Source organism: Clinocottus analis, unplaced genomic scaffold, assembly GCF_023055335.1.
Source record: "Clinocottus analis isolate CAN_PGR_092001 unplaced genomic scaffold, fCliAna1.0.p SCAF_16, whole genome shotgun sequence".
Classification (NCBI taxonomy): domain Eukaryota; kingdom Metazoa; phylum Chordata; class Actinopteri; order Perciformes; family Cottidae; genus Clinocottus; species Clinocottus analis.
Window position 1 is genome coordinate 7,140,845 of NW_027175887.1, and position 16,819 is coordinate 7,157,663.

Sequence of the window (16,819 nt, forward strand, 5' to 3'; positions counted from 1 at the left end):
TATTTCTGGCCGTTGGTCGGATCCATTTCAACCTCGAGTTGTAGTACATCTCTGTTACGCTGTCATTGGGATAAAACAATATCAACAACATGGCCGGAGGCCGTGAATGTTAATTATTAGCGTTTATTTGACAGATAGGAGCTCATCGTTGACGACCTGTACAGCTACAGGGATACCGAGGCTTCACTCACTCTGTGGTGATTATGCACTAAGGATGCGTGGTTTAAAGGCCTCGTGAATACAATATCAAAGAAGGCCATATTGATGGATGGGCGTGCTGTCAGAGTCATCAGAATGGAGGGTTAGTCGGAGGTGATCTCGAAGGAGGATGTAGGAAGTGGGAAAATTGATGTGTCCCAAGATCAATACTGGAGAGCATTTGGATCTACAACAGTGTAACCAAATCACCCTGTGGCTGCTGCTGCTGCTGCTGCTGCTGCTGCTTCAGGGACGTCAGCCTCTCCGTCCCCAGAGCTGATGATCGGGGAGGAGAAGGTGGAAGCATAGCAGGTCAGGAGGATTGCACAAGATGGCGATCAGGAAAAGGTTGGACACGGATTAGGTTATTTTGGTGACTTACTGCTGCTTTATTGTCGCATTGTCGTGGATCAATATCCATCAACACTTGTTTTCCTTCGGTGTAACGGCTGAGTAGCACAATGAGCATCAAACACAATTACGATGCCGAGACGTGCATTAGTGGTTTTGGAGTGGCTTCACCAAATTTAGAATCATCTTGACAAAAAAAAATAAAAAATAAAGAATATCATTAAGCAGGCAGCGCTTAATGGATTCAAACCTCAATATGTTCAGCAGGTTCCCACAGAAAGTATATTCATCCCTTCAACAGACGTGCTAAATGCTGCAGCCGGTCATGGAAGAACACTATTACATCATCACAGTACAATGTCTTGTTTTAATCATATTTCTATAAACTCTCATTTGAGCACCTGAGACACATTCACAGTTCAGTCCCAGGACACAGATACAAAAAATATATATCACCATGTTTATTAGAGGACTCTGAAAATACATAGACTGCTTCATTGTGTGTGTTTGAGTAACGTGGAACCTGAGATCAGTGGAAATGAAGCCTTTTCACATTGCACATCCTTCAGTGAAGTCCCTTCAACCTCATCCGTTGTGTGAAGCTGCTGCTGATCTAGGCTCAGCAGAGTCGCCCTCTTGTGGTGCATGATGACATTGCACATTGTAGACCGACGGATGGGAGTATATGTACTTTGATGTTGCTCCGTAATTAGCTAAGACACACTCGACTTTGTTTCGCACAGACATAAAGTCAGGAAGTCAATTTAAAAAGCGCGCTTTTGTAAAAGTTACTCATCTGATTCATGGAGAAAGTGGCTCAATAGAAAACTAGAAACACCTGTTATCCCTGCAGTCCTTGAGGTTTCAGTAGTTTGTGGGATGTTCTGAGGCTGTGCTCTGGGATAATCTGGTTTCGGAGTGCATCATATAGAAAGGTGTTTCTAATTTTGAAGCATTATTTTTGCCCGCCTTATTAACATAATTGGGGAAGAAGAAACACGTGTCGTGATAATGCAATCCATATAGCCTTCAGCACAGTGGAAACATTGAACATTAGATGAAGTGATGGGCAAAAGTATGTGGACGGTGGCATAGTGTGAGAGGTCATGGTGAAACGTGCTGCAGGGATGCGCTCCTTTTCAGCCACAAGTATGGCCAACCACTGATTTGATGAGTTTGGTGATAAGACCCAGATCATCTCCAAAGTGCTGCACCAGCCAACTTCATCCACACCAAATTGGGAAATATAAAAATTGTTTTATGGAGCTGTCTTTGTGTGGGATTAAGCTATTAAGTGAAAAGCATAATAAGCTCAGAGATGAGTGGAGCATTCGTAAAGCTGCTAATGGTGTCAGACATTAATGTTGGTCCTTTACAATGCATGTGAATCATTTTTATGTCCCTTTGCTTTGAGTGGGACCTCACGTGAGATTTGGACAGCGGGGGGAGAGGTAGGGGGACAGAGAGAGAGAGAGAGAGAGAGAGAGAGAGAGAGAGAGAGAGAGAGAGAGAGAGAGAGAGAGGAGCAGGTTGTACAGTCTCACTGCGGGAGTATCAGAGGTAATAAAGTGGAGAGTAGACGTGCCCCCTCTCTTCTCTCCTCTCGCCTCCTCCGCAGTGCACTTGCAGCTTCGCAGCACTCCGGACAGGACGGTCTCCTCCACCTCCACCTCCTGCTCCTCTCTTCTTCTTCTCCTTCTTCTTCTTGTTAATTCTTCTTCTTGTTAATTCTTCTCCTGTGCTGCTGCTGAGAGGTGCACCGGCAGCCGCATCTGACTCCAGAACCAGAGGTCCCGGACACAGTCGTGATGGTGCGGACCCATTGATAAAATCCGCTGCACTGGGAATAAAATGAGCACTCCCGCTGAGCGGCTCTCCTCCTCCACATAGCGCTGCCTTCTCTGCACGAGAACTGTTTCTGTGTGACTCCAGCAGGCGACGCAGGATGACTACTACTTTATCGCTGGTGATTCTGTGCGCTTTGGTGAGTAGCCCCGTCACTACTGTAACGCTGCGTGTTCCCCGGAATATTTCTTATTTTGTTGCTACTCCCTCGACTAACTGTAGTTGAGTTTCATATTTTTTTTTTGTACATTTCCTTCCACTGTGGTGCTTGATTTGCGTGGACATCCCATAGATACTTTTATGATATTGCTATAATATCCGCTGGGAGCTTTTATATTGAGTTTCCTTCTTAACTTCAGAGCTCTAAGGCATTTATGATCCCCCTCTGTGATGTCTGTGCCATTTCTATGATATTTTGAACAGTGTTTAAATGTGAGAAGCATCAGTGCTGTGGGGCTTCCTATATTAAAACAAGCCATACCCTAATAAAGGACCAATGTGACGTTTCATATTTCTTACTGGTAAACGTGCAGGTGCTGCATGCAGCTAAACAAGTGATTTGCATGCGCTATTATACCCAGGCTAATATACCCCCTCCAGCTCCACACACACATGCAGCTACACTCACACTACACACCTTCCTCTTGGTTTTCATCCAGGGAGGAAAGTTAGACAGCACTGCTGGGATTAGTTTCTGGAAAATTGTCATTTCTGCTTCACATTGGGAAGCATCCAGACATCCAGAAGCTGACAGGCGCCTTGGCCCAGACTTCATCAGTGAGATGGAGTAATTAACTTCACATTTTGAGGATGCATTCGGGATATTAAAATAAGAGCTGAAGATGCTGCAGCTTACGGAGAGTAAATGGATGCATTACATTCATATCCGACATGAGCTGTTACTTGTTCGGCTGATTCCGACATGAAAGATGAGGCTCCTCTGATTACGTGGACAAAGTTGATTATGGGAGGATGGTGGAGCACAGAGTCTCTGGTATGTCCACAGCAGCTGGTCTAATTGGGCTGTGCAGCTCAGTCATCATGTGAACAGCCCTGGATGTGAGGGGACACTCTGTTATGACAGCTGGTTTAAAGGGTGGCGACGGTCGGCTGCACTTTGGTCAAATTAAATTTAGAAATAAACTCTCAAATTGACCACGAAATTGGGAAGAGTACAAACCAGGCACATCACAGCTGGGTACGTTGTTCTTATCGTGTGTGTGCGTGTGTGTGTGTGTGCGTGTGTGTGTGTGTGTGTGTGCGTGTGTGTGTGTGTGTGTGTGCGTGTATGCATGTTCCTGCTGGTGGACTGATTTTGCCATTAATCTGTGTTGTGAGCGATATTCCAGGGAGATGTCCCAGGAAAGGGAGTCAGGGACATGAATCCTCTTCTCCGCAGATAGAAGAGGGAACTCTTGAGGTTTTGGACTGAGTCCAAAGTTCATTTTTGCAGAAAAACGTGACTTTAATCCCGATGATATATTCAAATAGAGTCTAAGATGTGTTGCAGGTTGTAAAGCAAGGAAGAGAAATGCAAAGAGAGCAAAAAAGAAATGTTGAGCGAGAGAAGGGAGAATGAAGGAGAGCTGCTGGCGGCTCAGTACATCTGTTTCTGAATGAAAGCAGGGACAGCGCAGAGAGAGGACGGAGGGGAGGGACGAATGAGAGAGAGAAAAGATTTAACTGATGTCTCAGCAAATGTGAATTAAGTGGAAATGAGCTTTTGCTTGTTACATAATAAGAACCACAGGACATGAAAGTGTTTCAGTATAATGATTTTCTTTGTTAGAAAAGGTCTGGATATGAATTCCTTTTATTTAACGTTGTTGCACACATCAGTGGAACAAGCCTCAGTTCTTTTGCCAGCAGAGCTGCGTGGCATTTGTATCAGAGAGGACGGAGGGAATGCAACAAGAGAGGAAGTGATAACAGATTAGACCGGATGAAGACATTTTAACTGACACATGTATGGCTTTATGAGTCAGGAGGAAAGGGTGTATTTACAGTACAGGGATGTAAAATAAACGTGTGTATCAGTGATTGATATGCACATTCGAGAGACAAAGTCCCGCCCATGTCGGTGTCCCCCATCGGACGTTATTGCGGAAAACATTTACTGTCGCCATCAGCCAAACGCTTACTTTTCTTCATTCTGTTTGAATGTGCCATAAGTAACACGTGTCATAATTGTGATTTGAAAAGATAATTTAGCAAGTTTTTGCTTTGTGAACTATATCTCTCGTTCTCTCGTTGTGTACAGTGTGCATCACTGTCGTCACCTTGGCTCGCTAGATAGCTGGAACTTGTTCAAATCCATAAACAAATGCATTATCTTCAGCACCGTATCTTCAGTGAGATACGTCACTTTTGGGTGTGTAGTCTTTCTAATAACAAATGTATGTCTTCCATAACTGTTTTATGACCAAATGTGCTTTTTTGATGTGCAAATAAATCTTTTAAATGAAATAAAATTACATTTGTGATTCATGGCATAATTATATCAGGATCAAAAAGTCTCTTGCAGTTGAGTACAGTACATATAATTTCCAAGATATGGTCCCATGTGGTCCACTTTAAAGGGTGGTGCTCTGCCTTGCTATTTTTAAAGCTGTTGAAAAGCCTAAAGAGTCTTATTTTGAGTGAAAACACCCAGTTTGCTTTGTATCACATTTGGGTATTCAGCTCCCATTCAGTATAACGTATAAAGTAAAGTAAACCATTAAATTGCACTAAGACTTGTTTTTTTGGGGGTTAAAGTTAGGGTTAGGCTACGCTATACCTTCTTAAGTTACAAACATGTGCCGTCCTCACAAGTATAGTAAAACAAGTGTGTGTGTGTGTGTGTGTGTGTGTGTGTGTGTGTGTGTGTGTGTGTGTGTGTGTGTGTGTGCGTGCGTGCCTATGCTGATTGTAAGCAGTGGTTGGCGCTCACATCTACTCTCACCTCCAGACAGTGATTAGGACGAGCATGTGTAAAATGTCGCACACACAGGATTTTACGATAACTGGCTCGGCCCGACGTGTCATAGGTTCACTACTCGAGCTGACGGGCCTTCAGGGGAGCTATTAGGGCAATTTAGACTTGTTCGCAGTGTGTCCAGTACAGGTCGAGGCAACATGATTTACGATGACTCCTGATGGCGTGTGGATTAAAGGAACAGGTTACACACCTGGCAGTCATTTTAATCAATTTGTTTTGCGTGTTTCGGTCACAGCGGCCACGTGTGAAAGAGCTGCTCTGACGCTCCGCTCCGCTCTGCTGTCCCCGTGTTCCAGGTGGTGTTAGCGTTGGCGTCCAAGACGGGGCGGGCGGTGCAGGTCCCCTGCGACTCCGGCCAGTACACCACCAATGGAGAATGCTGCCAGGAGTGTCCACCCGGAGAGGGAGTGGTGAAGAAATGCGGCGCCACGCAGACCGTCTGCTCCCAGTGTCTGGACAGTGAGTCGAGGCTTTTTAATGAAGTTATGGAGAGAAAGCTTCTGTTGAAAGAAAACACACTAGTGCCGCTTTCTGATTAGCGTACATGCTGCATTAGCTCGAGCAAATAGTTTAATTAGTGTTGACATTTATTTACAATGTCTTATGAAATATGGAACAAACTACAGCTAACACTTTATTGATCTTATATAATTCATAACTGTAGACTTTTTTTTTTTACCAAATAGAAGAATAGAACAGCCACAAGCCAAACTAGCACCGGCAAAGTTATTTTTATTAATGACTTACACACGATTGATAATACAATCATGATAAGCTACTTATTCACTATTAATAAAGCTATTAGTTATAACTAACATGTTATTTACTTCACAAACAGTATTTACAATGCAACACCAAAGTGAGGTTTTAAGATATCTTCCTCTGAAGTTTGTGCTTCCAGCCCCAACAAGTATCTCCAGAATTTCTTTTTACAAATAGCTTGCTGTCAAAAATGTTCACCTGTGAAATGTGTTGTTTTGCATCATTTATTTGAATGAACTGAACCTTAAAGAGATCAGAGAAGTAACTTTCACACTAAAACTGCTGAAAACTGCTATCCGTTATCCTCCACTGTGTCAAATGGAAGAGAATAACGTTCAATCTGGAGACAATCAAAAGACAATGTATACATGTAAACTGCATGTCATCACCAGCTTTACACGCTCACACCCAATTAATGCAACGTTTCCGGACTGACGTCGTCATCATCTACACACCCACATTCATTTTCTGTGACTTTGATGGCGGCTCCGGCCCTGAACGCCAAACAACACCAAAGCCAAAACAAACTCCTTTCGTCCTCATTTGTATGACTTGTCACATGTTTGATGCCTGTAAGTGGGTCCAAATGTGTTCGTTTCGCAGCTCAGCCCGGCTGTGAACCATTAGCACTCGCTCTGCAAAGGTTGGACCGCTGCCAACACGCAACATCCCCCGAGAAGGACGAGAACAAGAAGAGCCAGGCGCTGCAAACAAATGTGTTCTGCTTGATGCGGCCGTCGTTCTGCGTCACCTTCCCGCAGCTCCTTCTGCCCTTTAGGATTGCCGGTGTGTGTCGGAGCACAAAGTGAACGTCAAAGCATAGGTCACGAACATCGCTGCATGGCTCGGGATGGAGCTGGAGGATCGCAGCCAGACGACCGTCGCACTTTATCTAAGCTGTTGAAAGCGCGCGCTAGCTGTGTCAGTTTGAGCCTTTGCGGTGGCTGACGCTGAGCAGGGACCCCAAATTAGTCTTGTTTAGACGTTCAGAGTGCACTTTGCGTTCAGCATTGATTGATCGCATTAATCCTCACACACATGCCGCGTGTAAACACTGGCCAATGGTGCATGTAAACAGTCTCTTAACGCCGAAATACAATAACGCCAACTGGATGTCGTTTTGTGGGAGGCGATTCAATTTGTGCTGGCAGGAACGCTCTTCGTCCAGACAACAGCGGTACTCTGATTATCCTTGAAGTTCTTTGCACAACAGATGCTAATCTCTGTGTTGTGTTATGTTATTAATCTCAAGTCTGGTCGGCTTTCACCTCTTTGAAGTTTCTATTCTTCGCCTCAAGGAACTCGAGAGCTGCAGCAATGGGTTCAGGGGCAAGAAGCCAATTCTCCACATCTAGAGCGCGACAGTGCCACAGGGAATATACATATATATATATATATATATATATATATATATATATATATATATATATATATATATATATATATATATATATATATATAAGAAAAAGGACAGGGAGTCAATTTCACATAAACCAACTCTGTCATACAGTGTCGATGTAGAAAAAGGTTGCGCCGTGAAATTGCCAATCTTTTTTAATTTTTTTTCTGCAAAAAATAACAGAGACAAACAAATAGCGCGAGTCGTGCTTTGCATCAGTGTCAGAAGCCCAGTCACACCAGCAGATGGAGAGTAAGCAGGGCAAATAATAGTCATCATCAAACATTGCATATGATGGACTGGAGATGGAAATTGCTTGACTGAAGCAGCCGGGCGTCTGTACAGAAACACGCAGCAACTTCCGAAGCGTCTGGACTTTATCTTCCGTTTGACGTCATGAGAAATGTGTCTTGCGCGTCATAATCCTTTTCATATTCCTGCCTTCAACAGTGGCAGACGAGGATGCGTGGACGGGAAACCACAGCTCAATTTTCTTATTATGTGGGCCCTCAGGATTCTAGTTATTATTCTTTTTCATCCATTCCACATCCCACACCAGCGAATCCCACCAACTCTTGTCATGTCTCCGCTATTGTCCATCCTACTCACTTTTCTCAGCCAGCATCCCCCTCCTCACCTTCCTCCTCCTCCTTCTTGTTGCTATGACTCATCGTCTGTATTAACGGATAAAATGGTATTAGAGAGCCAAGCACCAACGGGTACGATAGCCTCATTCATCATGCATACTGTTACATCAATGCATCTTTACTCATTTGATCCAGCTAATTAAACCATATTGAAAAGCCTATTGTGCCTCTAACAGTGAACAATTATCTTGCTCTGCAGTACAGGAGGGGTATTCACCGCTGATAAACACTCAACAATTAAGCTGAAATACCCAGGAGGTTGCACTCAATTTCCGGCGCAAATGCATTTTCCTTGGTTTCAATATTGTTTTTGTTTCAGATGATACAATCTCAACGTATACCTGAGGCCCACAGGAGCACACACACACTCCAATACGAGTGGGATTTATATGGAAGTTGGCTGAAACACTGACCTTATTTGGAAAACCAAAGCTATGAATACATTTTCTAAAGTGCAGATATTAATAATTAAAGAGGAGAATGCAACACATCCATTTCCTCTTTCATGGTAAATATGGGTGAATATTTATTTACCGCAACCCCCGTTAATCCCCCACTTCCTGTCAGTGTAACCCCCCACGGCCCCACACACACACACACACACACACACCCACACACACAGCATGGCCTCCCGATCCCGGCTTGGGACGAATGCCAGCGTCAGCTGCGCTGAAATATTCATCAGTCTCTTCCACTTTTCACTGCTGTCATGGGAGACGAGACAACCGGACCTGCCTCACTTAGTGAACCATTCAGGAAAGCTTGCCCTGCAAACTGACTGAAGATCTGAGAAACCAAAAGGCTCACAAGGAAAAAGCTTGTTTAAGAAGAGCTGCCCGCCGACTGGACCGGCGCTCACTGGGGATTTAAAGAAGGAAAGAAAGTAGAATCACAACCTCGTCTGTAGAGCGCTGAAAGCGTCAAGAATCGCTTCCAGCGTTGGATCAAGAAGGGTGAAGAAGAGGAAATCGGAAATTTTCACCCTAGCAGGTCCTCTGTGGCCGTCTCAGAGGAAGCTCGGTCCTTATGTGGCGCCCTAACGGGGCAAAAAACAACAGCTCAGCACAAGGTACAAAACGGGTTGATTGTAAATAAAAACTTCCCTCCTTTGGTCTCCTAATAATAGCTTTGGTGATATCCTACAGCACCTGTTTCAAATCTGGAGGGAAGCTAAGTGGACCACAGCGATAATTATACGCGAAAGTGTTTCACGTTAAAAACAAAACAAATAAAGCCGTCACGCAGCTTTCCAAATGCGGATGATTTATCTGCAGTCAGCAGAGGGTCGAGAGGGAAATGTTGCCTCCGCTGAAACGTGGACCCTGACACTGAGTGGCAGAAATGGCCATCCTCTCTAAAAGCTTACACCTTAAGTGCTGATTGTGGAGCTCATCGGGCAGTTTCAAGGCCGTCCACAGCTACATTATTGATGACACTAATGGGACCGAAACACATCAGTGTTCGGAGGGGGGTCTTCACGGGCCGAAGCGGCACATTTTAAGTGCATCATCCCCACATCTCCCTTTACCTACGGACGCTTCTTTACTGCCGAACATGAAAACTGTGATTGCTGGGAGATGGACTTCTCATCGCTCGATTGGGGACAATTAGAAAAAGGGTCGTATCTTATTAAAGAAGAAACTCTCCACCGGATCCTCGATGGCCTTTCACTTTCTTCTTATAGCCCCCAAGATGAAAGTGCTGACACATAAACCACACACACACACACTGCTCTCGGTGCATATGGTCACATTTAGACGTGTTTACGCTCACAGGGACAGCGAAGGGGCTCATGCATGCAGGCTAAAATTAGCTGAGGAAGCCTGCGCGCTGTGGGATAATTGAAATGAATGAGGAAAGCTTTGCCGGTTGAGCCTGACTGCAAAGAAAAACAAAAGCTACAAGCTCACTAATTTGAATAATTGGTTACCTCTCAGGTCTGTTATTTGTCCATGTCTGGACTGTTCAGTCGATGTCACTCTCTTTTATCACTTCTGCCTCCAGACAGTAATAAGAGCAAGGGGTGACGGCAGATGGAGACAAGATAAAACACTGAATCTGATGCTGTGTGTGTGTGCGTGTTTCTATCCGAGGAGGAAACTGACTTACATGCATGACGGCTCCATTTCCCCTGACCCTTCCCCTTCCAGTCGTACATCAACACTTTGATCTCTAAATCATGTTCTTTAGACTCGGGTTGGGCTCCTCCCTCTCCAGCCCACCCTCACAGACCGTTTTCCATCAGCTCACAGTCGTGAGATTCATTCGAGCAAATCAAGCGTCCACTCGTACTCGTGGTCCGCCTGCTCCCTACCTGTCTCTAAATCATTACCTCCGTCTGCTCCACTCGGCCTGCCTGCAGAATGTGACAGCTTTCATCGGCTCCTGAGCCGTGCTGCTGTTTACAAGGTGTTTAGAGCTTCCGTCTGTGCCAGCGTTCACTTGCCAGAGCCGCTTACAACGCGAAGCAAGTGCTGGGACATTGCTGCAGGGCTTTTCACACTGACAATATGCTGTTGCTCAACACGACACCCACTAAGCACTTCCCATGGAAAACACACTCAGACATATGTGTGTGCTGATAAGAGTTGCGCTAAAAAAAAAAAAAAAAGTCTCACACTCAGTCATGTGGCTATAATTATAGCTACACCCAGTCCGGATGATTTATTTCACGCTAAGACAAAGAATGTTCAACCACGAAGACATTCAAAACCGGTGTTTACTTGTTATCTGCGCCACTTGAAAGCAAGAGTGTCATTTAAGCGTTTACAAATCGGTTTGGACATGCATTCTTGTCTCTTCATCTCATATTGTGGATGCTAAACTTCCCGCTGCACTTTGACTCCCCTCCTATGGGAGTAAAACGTCACACGTTGCATGTGAGCTGAAGCTCCTGCAAGGTGACCGCTCTCATGTGACCCACAGAAAACAGTAAAAAGAGATTTGGAGGAAAGTGAAGCTTCCTCCGTGGTCAATCTGAGCTGCAGATTTATTTCCCTGTCAGCCTCTCTACTCCACTCCCATCTCATTCAACCACTAAAACACACTTACTGCCCCCTCCCTCTCACTGTATGCATAATTCAGCAGGCATCCAATTATATTGGGAAATAATTCTATATGAACATGTAATATGTATAGATTACTTTGAGCCCAGAGGAACTCTCAGTGTAAGAATAAACCAATTTGAGGTCATCACTTCCTCAGCGATGAACTCTCGCGAATCCTCCTGTCGTAAACGTTCCTGCAGAGCAAATCTGAAGTGTTTGAAGTAATCGAAAAGCAGCAGGCAATTAGTCAGCGCGGCTTTCGCCTCTTTCTGTTCAACACCGTTCTCCACAGCTCAGCTTTGGTCCGCTATCTCCTTTTCTCACAAACCTTCAATGAAAATCAATATAATGCAGCGGAGTTGTTCTTCGAAATGGCCGTCTTTTGGACATTTCTCCGAAAAAAGGACACTGTCTGTTTGCCGAATGACGTTTTTCTGTCAGGGAAGTGCAAACCCTGTGAATTTTTAATGTTTGACACAAACCTGAAGTAAAAGGCACTTTTCAACCATGCTAGCACTCATAGCACTCATTCACACTCATCTATTATTAATGATGCTAATAACCATGCTAATTGAGTAGTATCAACTAATAAGATGCGTCGCAATAAAACATGTTGTACGTTCATGACTTACAGATGATAGAGTCAATAACTCTGGTGACCCTTCATCAGGTCAAAGTTGATGGAATATAAATATATTTTTTATTATTTTCATTATTTTATTGATTTATTTATATTTGTGACTAAATATCTGCAAAACTAAAGACATTTGGACTGCACTTAGCGATTAACGAATGATTAGCGAATATCAGAATGTCACCACCCTAAACTAAGTGAGTGAAAATGATGAACATCAGAATGCTAGTATTGTCATTGCAAGCATGCTAACATTAGCATGAAGTGCAACCTCACTGAGATGCTAGCATGCTAACATTAGCATGAAGTGCAGCCTCACTGAGATGCTAGCATGCTAACATTAGCATTAAGTGCAGCCTCACTGAGATGCTAGCATGCTAACATTAGCATTAAGTGCAGCCTCACTGAGATGCTAGCATGCTAACATTAGCATTAAGTGCAGCCTCACTGAGATGCTCGCATGGCTTCACAGTCTCAGTCTTCATTCACACTCATCTATTATTGATAATGCTAATAGCAATGCTAATTGAACCGTTTGAAGTAGTTATTGGTCCCAATTAGTATATGAATAAACATTATACACAGGAACAATAAACCCTTAATAATAACCCTGCTTAACATTGGCAAATTAAACAATATAACATATTATTTTTGAGAAAGATTTCTCTTTTGTCCAAATGGGACTAACATAAGCATATTCAAGGGAACATTTTAAATCAATTCAATAGTTACCAATTAAGTGGATCATGATTTAGAATAGTTTAACAATGTGAGTGAACTAAAGGCAAAACAAATTACATACATTGTCAGGCCTCCCAAAAATGCCCCATTTTGGCAGAATAACTCGTTAACACGATAAATACCAGATTCATGCTTCACCGCTTGGGTATACTAAACTCCCGTCTTTATCACCAGTGCCGATGCCCATGTCGATGCACCTTCACTTCACTCTGTGTGTATGACTGAGATTGAAGCAGTTTACTCGGCGCAGCACAAACACATTGGGATCAATATCGTAATGAGCGCAGCAGGCTTTTGACTCACTCCCCAACAAGAGCACCTTTCTTGTCCCGGAGCACAAATCACTAAGAGCCCAGTGGATCAATGTGTCCTCCCTTCTAATGAATGTGCAGTAAACACGATTAATGTCATTAGACTCACTGTTTATCCCTCTGTTTATCTCCTCATATTTCCTGCACCCTCTCTCTCTATCTCCTAACCGCCTTCACTCTTTGCCCCGTCTCTCGTGTCCTTCCTCTCATTTTTTGTGTGTCTCGTCTCTTTCGCCCTGTCCTCTCTTCTGCAGGTGAGACCTTCTCGGAGAACTACAGCGTCACAGAGCGCTGCCGGCCCTGCACCGAGTGCACCGGCCTGATGCGGATGGAGACGCCCTGCACCGACTCCAACGACGCCAACTGCGTCTGCAACTACAACTTTTTCTTCGACGAGATATTAGGCCAGTGCACGCCTTGTACGGTGTGCCCCGTAGGCCAGGGCGTGTTCGCGCACTGCGAACACGATCACGACACGGTGTGCGAGGAGTGCGTGGACGACACCTACTCCGAACGGGAGAGCTCCCTCGACCCTTGCCTGCCCTGCACCATCTGTGACGAGGACAGTGAGATACAGCTGGCTGTGTGCACGCCAAACATGGACTCCGTCTGTCACAGTAAGTCTGCCGCACGCGCAGGTCACTGGCACACATTTAGTTCAGGGAAACCGCTTCAGACCACAGAAAAGAAAGGGATGCATTGTTGTCTGACTTATTACACACCTAGGAGGAGTAAACAAGCATTCATATGACTGACGTGAACATCATTCGTCGGGAAGTTCTGGTGACGTTTGTCATCTGCATCACATAAACTTGTTGGAAAATAAATTTGTTACTACTTTGACAGTCGATTCGTTGATCCATGTTTATCTAAACTTCATGTACTTCCAGCTTCTGAACTCAAAACAAGTGATTTGAAGATGTTTTTCTGAGGCTTTAGAAATTCTATACACCGATTCATTGATCGATTCATTTTTAAAATAATTATTAGTTGCGGCCCAAAGTAAAACAAAGCCATGCCCCATATTATGGGTTTTCTCTGGTGATCACAAAGAGCTCATGAAGAAATAAGTATTTCTTTGTTATTAATAGGTTAGACAGCAACTGGACCTGCCGTGTCATAAACAATGACCAACAGCCAGAGAGGACACAAACAAAGCTGCTGGTACTCCGATATAATGAGGAAGGACAGTTGCTCGTTAATGTAATCACTACGTTTTAACTTATATTAATAAGGGACTCCACAACAGCTTTCCCACAACAACAGCTTTCCAACAGCATCAAAATGGTGAGCAGTGACAGCGCCCTTCAGACAGAACAAGAGCAGCGGGCATGAAGTGCACTGGTTGTCAGGATTTTCCAAGCTGTTTAGGAGCCATCATGTTCGTCTCGATCCCATTCGAACCGGCCTCCAGTGACTCCCGTATGTGTCTGTGGGAACTCTCGAGGTCAAAGGTCGGTGCTGGTCGTGTTTTCAAATGGAAGTTGGAAGGTCAAAGACTACTGGAGTGTCAACACAGAGACAATGAATAATCTGCTCCCCCACAAAGCAGAAGACAGCATGCAAGCAGAGCGGAGCTGCTTCTCTCATATTGAGGCAACGTACAGCCGAGGAAGCTGTAAATTCCCTCATGTCGGACGAGGCATGACATTGACCTCATCAGGGGGTCACGGGGCTCAAATCTGGGAGGTAGAAATGTGTTCTGTGGCATTGCTTTCATTTCTTTCATTCAAACCTGCTATTGTTCCTTCAATGAACATCATATAAGGGAGGAGTGCAAAGTGAAAATCAACATCTTCAGCACTCTAAACAAAAACAACCTTTTCCCAACAACAGGCCCTGACTTCAGTGGAAGTTCGTGGTCATTGTCTGTTCTGGGGAAAAGCTTTCTTCCTTTCATGTGATGTTTTTATGCAAACTTTGACCACAGAGGCACTTACGTTGTGGAGTGATTAAATGCTTTGACGAAAGCGCTTAATAGCAGGAGCACTTGCTAATGCAGGGCATTTATTGATCTGCTGTCTGCATTATAATCTTCAAACGAGCATCTTAATGGTGGCTTCTAATATGAATAATGTGATATACACTTGAGCATGCAATATTTCTCTTTCTAAGACTCGGTTTCACAGCATAGACGTCGGCAGCTATTTTGATCCACAAAGTTAATGAAGCTCAAACATCTGTAGATCATCAGCAGAGAGGATGTGTTAGCACCACATGGAGGGTGTAAACTCCTGTTTTAAAAGACTGTAATAGCACTGACGGGCAGTAGAGTGAAGGATGAGAGAAAAATAAGAGCAGGAGCGGTAGATGAGGTGGAAGAAGGGCTAAGAACTTAGACGAGGACTTACCACCTTTCCACCTAACATCCTCAAAGGCGGAACATTTAGACTTTCATCATCAATGAATCATCATCAACACAGTTATTTTGAACACAAGCAAGACGCTGTGGCTTCTGCTCGGCTTAGCTCTGCATCTCAAATCATAAATCAGGTCAAGTTTTGCACAACATCTGTGGGAACAGGGAGAAAAAGGTGATAATCTTTAATTTTTGTTATTTTTTTTTAGCTTTTTTAAATGTTTGAGAATGTATTAAATGGCTGTAGACTCTTAGTCCTGTTTACAATTTGACAGGATTGAGTGGCGTGGAAACATGATGGAAAATACCCAAATGTAAATTACACCTGGAAATGTCCACATCTGTGCTAGCTCAAGCTAAGCCTTGTTTGTTTAAGTTTTTATAATAGAAGCATGGACATGAGAAAAAACATATCCCAGCAGTATTCAAACTTTCTGAATCATGCAACACATTTGAAGTTGGAAGCTCTGTAGAAAAGGCTGGAAATAAGCATGTGAGCCAAATTTCCCATGGTGAGATGCCAGGAATGACTATTCCCCATAGGTCTAACCAAGGCACAGTAATGTAGTCTTGTGAAGCCTGACAAGGTTCCTCTGCATGATGCAGACTCACGCTAGGCTGTAACGTGACAGCCATCCAAACAAACTGCACCCTACTCTCCTTAAAACATACAGAACATCGACTGTATTCCAGACATATCTGACGGACAGTCGGCCACAATAAAGCCTTTTGCGGCCTATTTAGCGCCCACCCATGCAGCTGGTCTCACCTTTGACCCGCCGCGTCCTAAGCGACAGTAATGCAGCGGCAGTGGCGGTTGCGACTGGAGATGGCCCGATCAGTGACCTTGTGGGACGCCCTTTTGAAAGGAGAGCCCTGTCATGCTGCACCAGTGGGCCTGTGGGTAATGGCTGTAGTCACATGTGCTGGTGATGATATTTTCGAGGCCTTCCATGGTGGTCTAGGATGCATGCAGACATGTTTTCTGCAGCCAACAGGAAGCTGCTCGCCTGGATTCTCATCCTGTTTGTGTCATTTCTTTTGCCAGAGGGATTTAAGTCAAACCCTTTGCATTTGGTTGGAGCGCTCAAAGGTTGGGCTTAAGATGAAGCTTCTCTACACACACCTCCCTTCTTGCTAAAAGTTGTAGATTGATTGATGGATGGATGTGTTTATATTATTGATTGGAATTGATCAGTACTAGCATTATGTTAGAACAACTCGTACTTTAATTTACAAGTCAAAAACATGACTGGAATTTGATATAAAAATACAAAAAATACTTCATTTCATCAAGACTAGAATTCCTATCGCTCTCTCTCTCTCTCTCTCTCTCTCTCTCTCTCTCTCTCTCTCTCTCTCTCTCTCTCTCTCTCTCTCTCTCTCTCTCTCCTGCATTCAGTAAAAAGATATGATTGGGGCATTTTCAAATCCCTAAATCCCCAGTTCATATCAAGCTGTCACCAAGTGTCAATTACTTGATACAATCAGAGGCAGAGAGGGCGAGAGAAAGACATGGAGATGAAAACAGACAGTGAGAGCTGC

At 44.1% G+C, this 16,819-nt stretch overlaps 1 protein-coding gene across 1 annotated transcript in view; it reads left to right on the forward strand.

Annotated features, from left to right (window-relative positions):
- The first annotated feature begins 2,267 nt into the window (after positions 1 to 2,267).
- The window catches only part of ngfra (nerve growth factor receptor a (TNFR superfamily, member 16)), a 30,086-nt gene continuing 15,534 nt past the window's right edge, over positions 2,268 to 16,819 (forward strand). Inside the window, exons 1-3 of the mRNA XM_068579564.1 lie at positions 2,268 to 2,533; positions 5,671 to 5,833; positions 13,170 to 13,532. Of these exons, the coding sequence (XP_068435665.1) occupies positions 2,495 to 2,533; positions 5,671 to 5,833; positions 13,170 to 13,532 (565 nt within the window). The 5' untranslated portion in view covers positions 2,268 to 2,494. The remainder of the gene's footprint in view (positions 2,534 to 5,670; positions 5,834 to 13,169; positions 13,533 to 16,819) is intronic.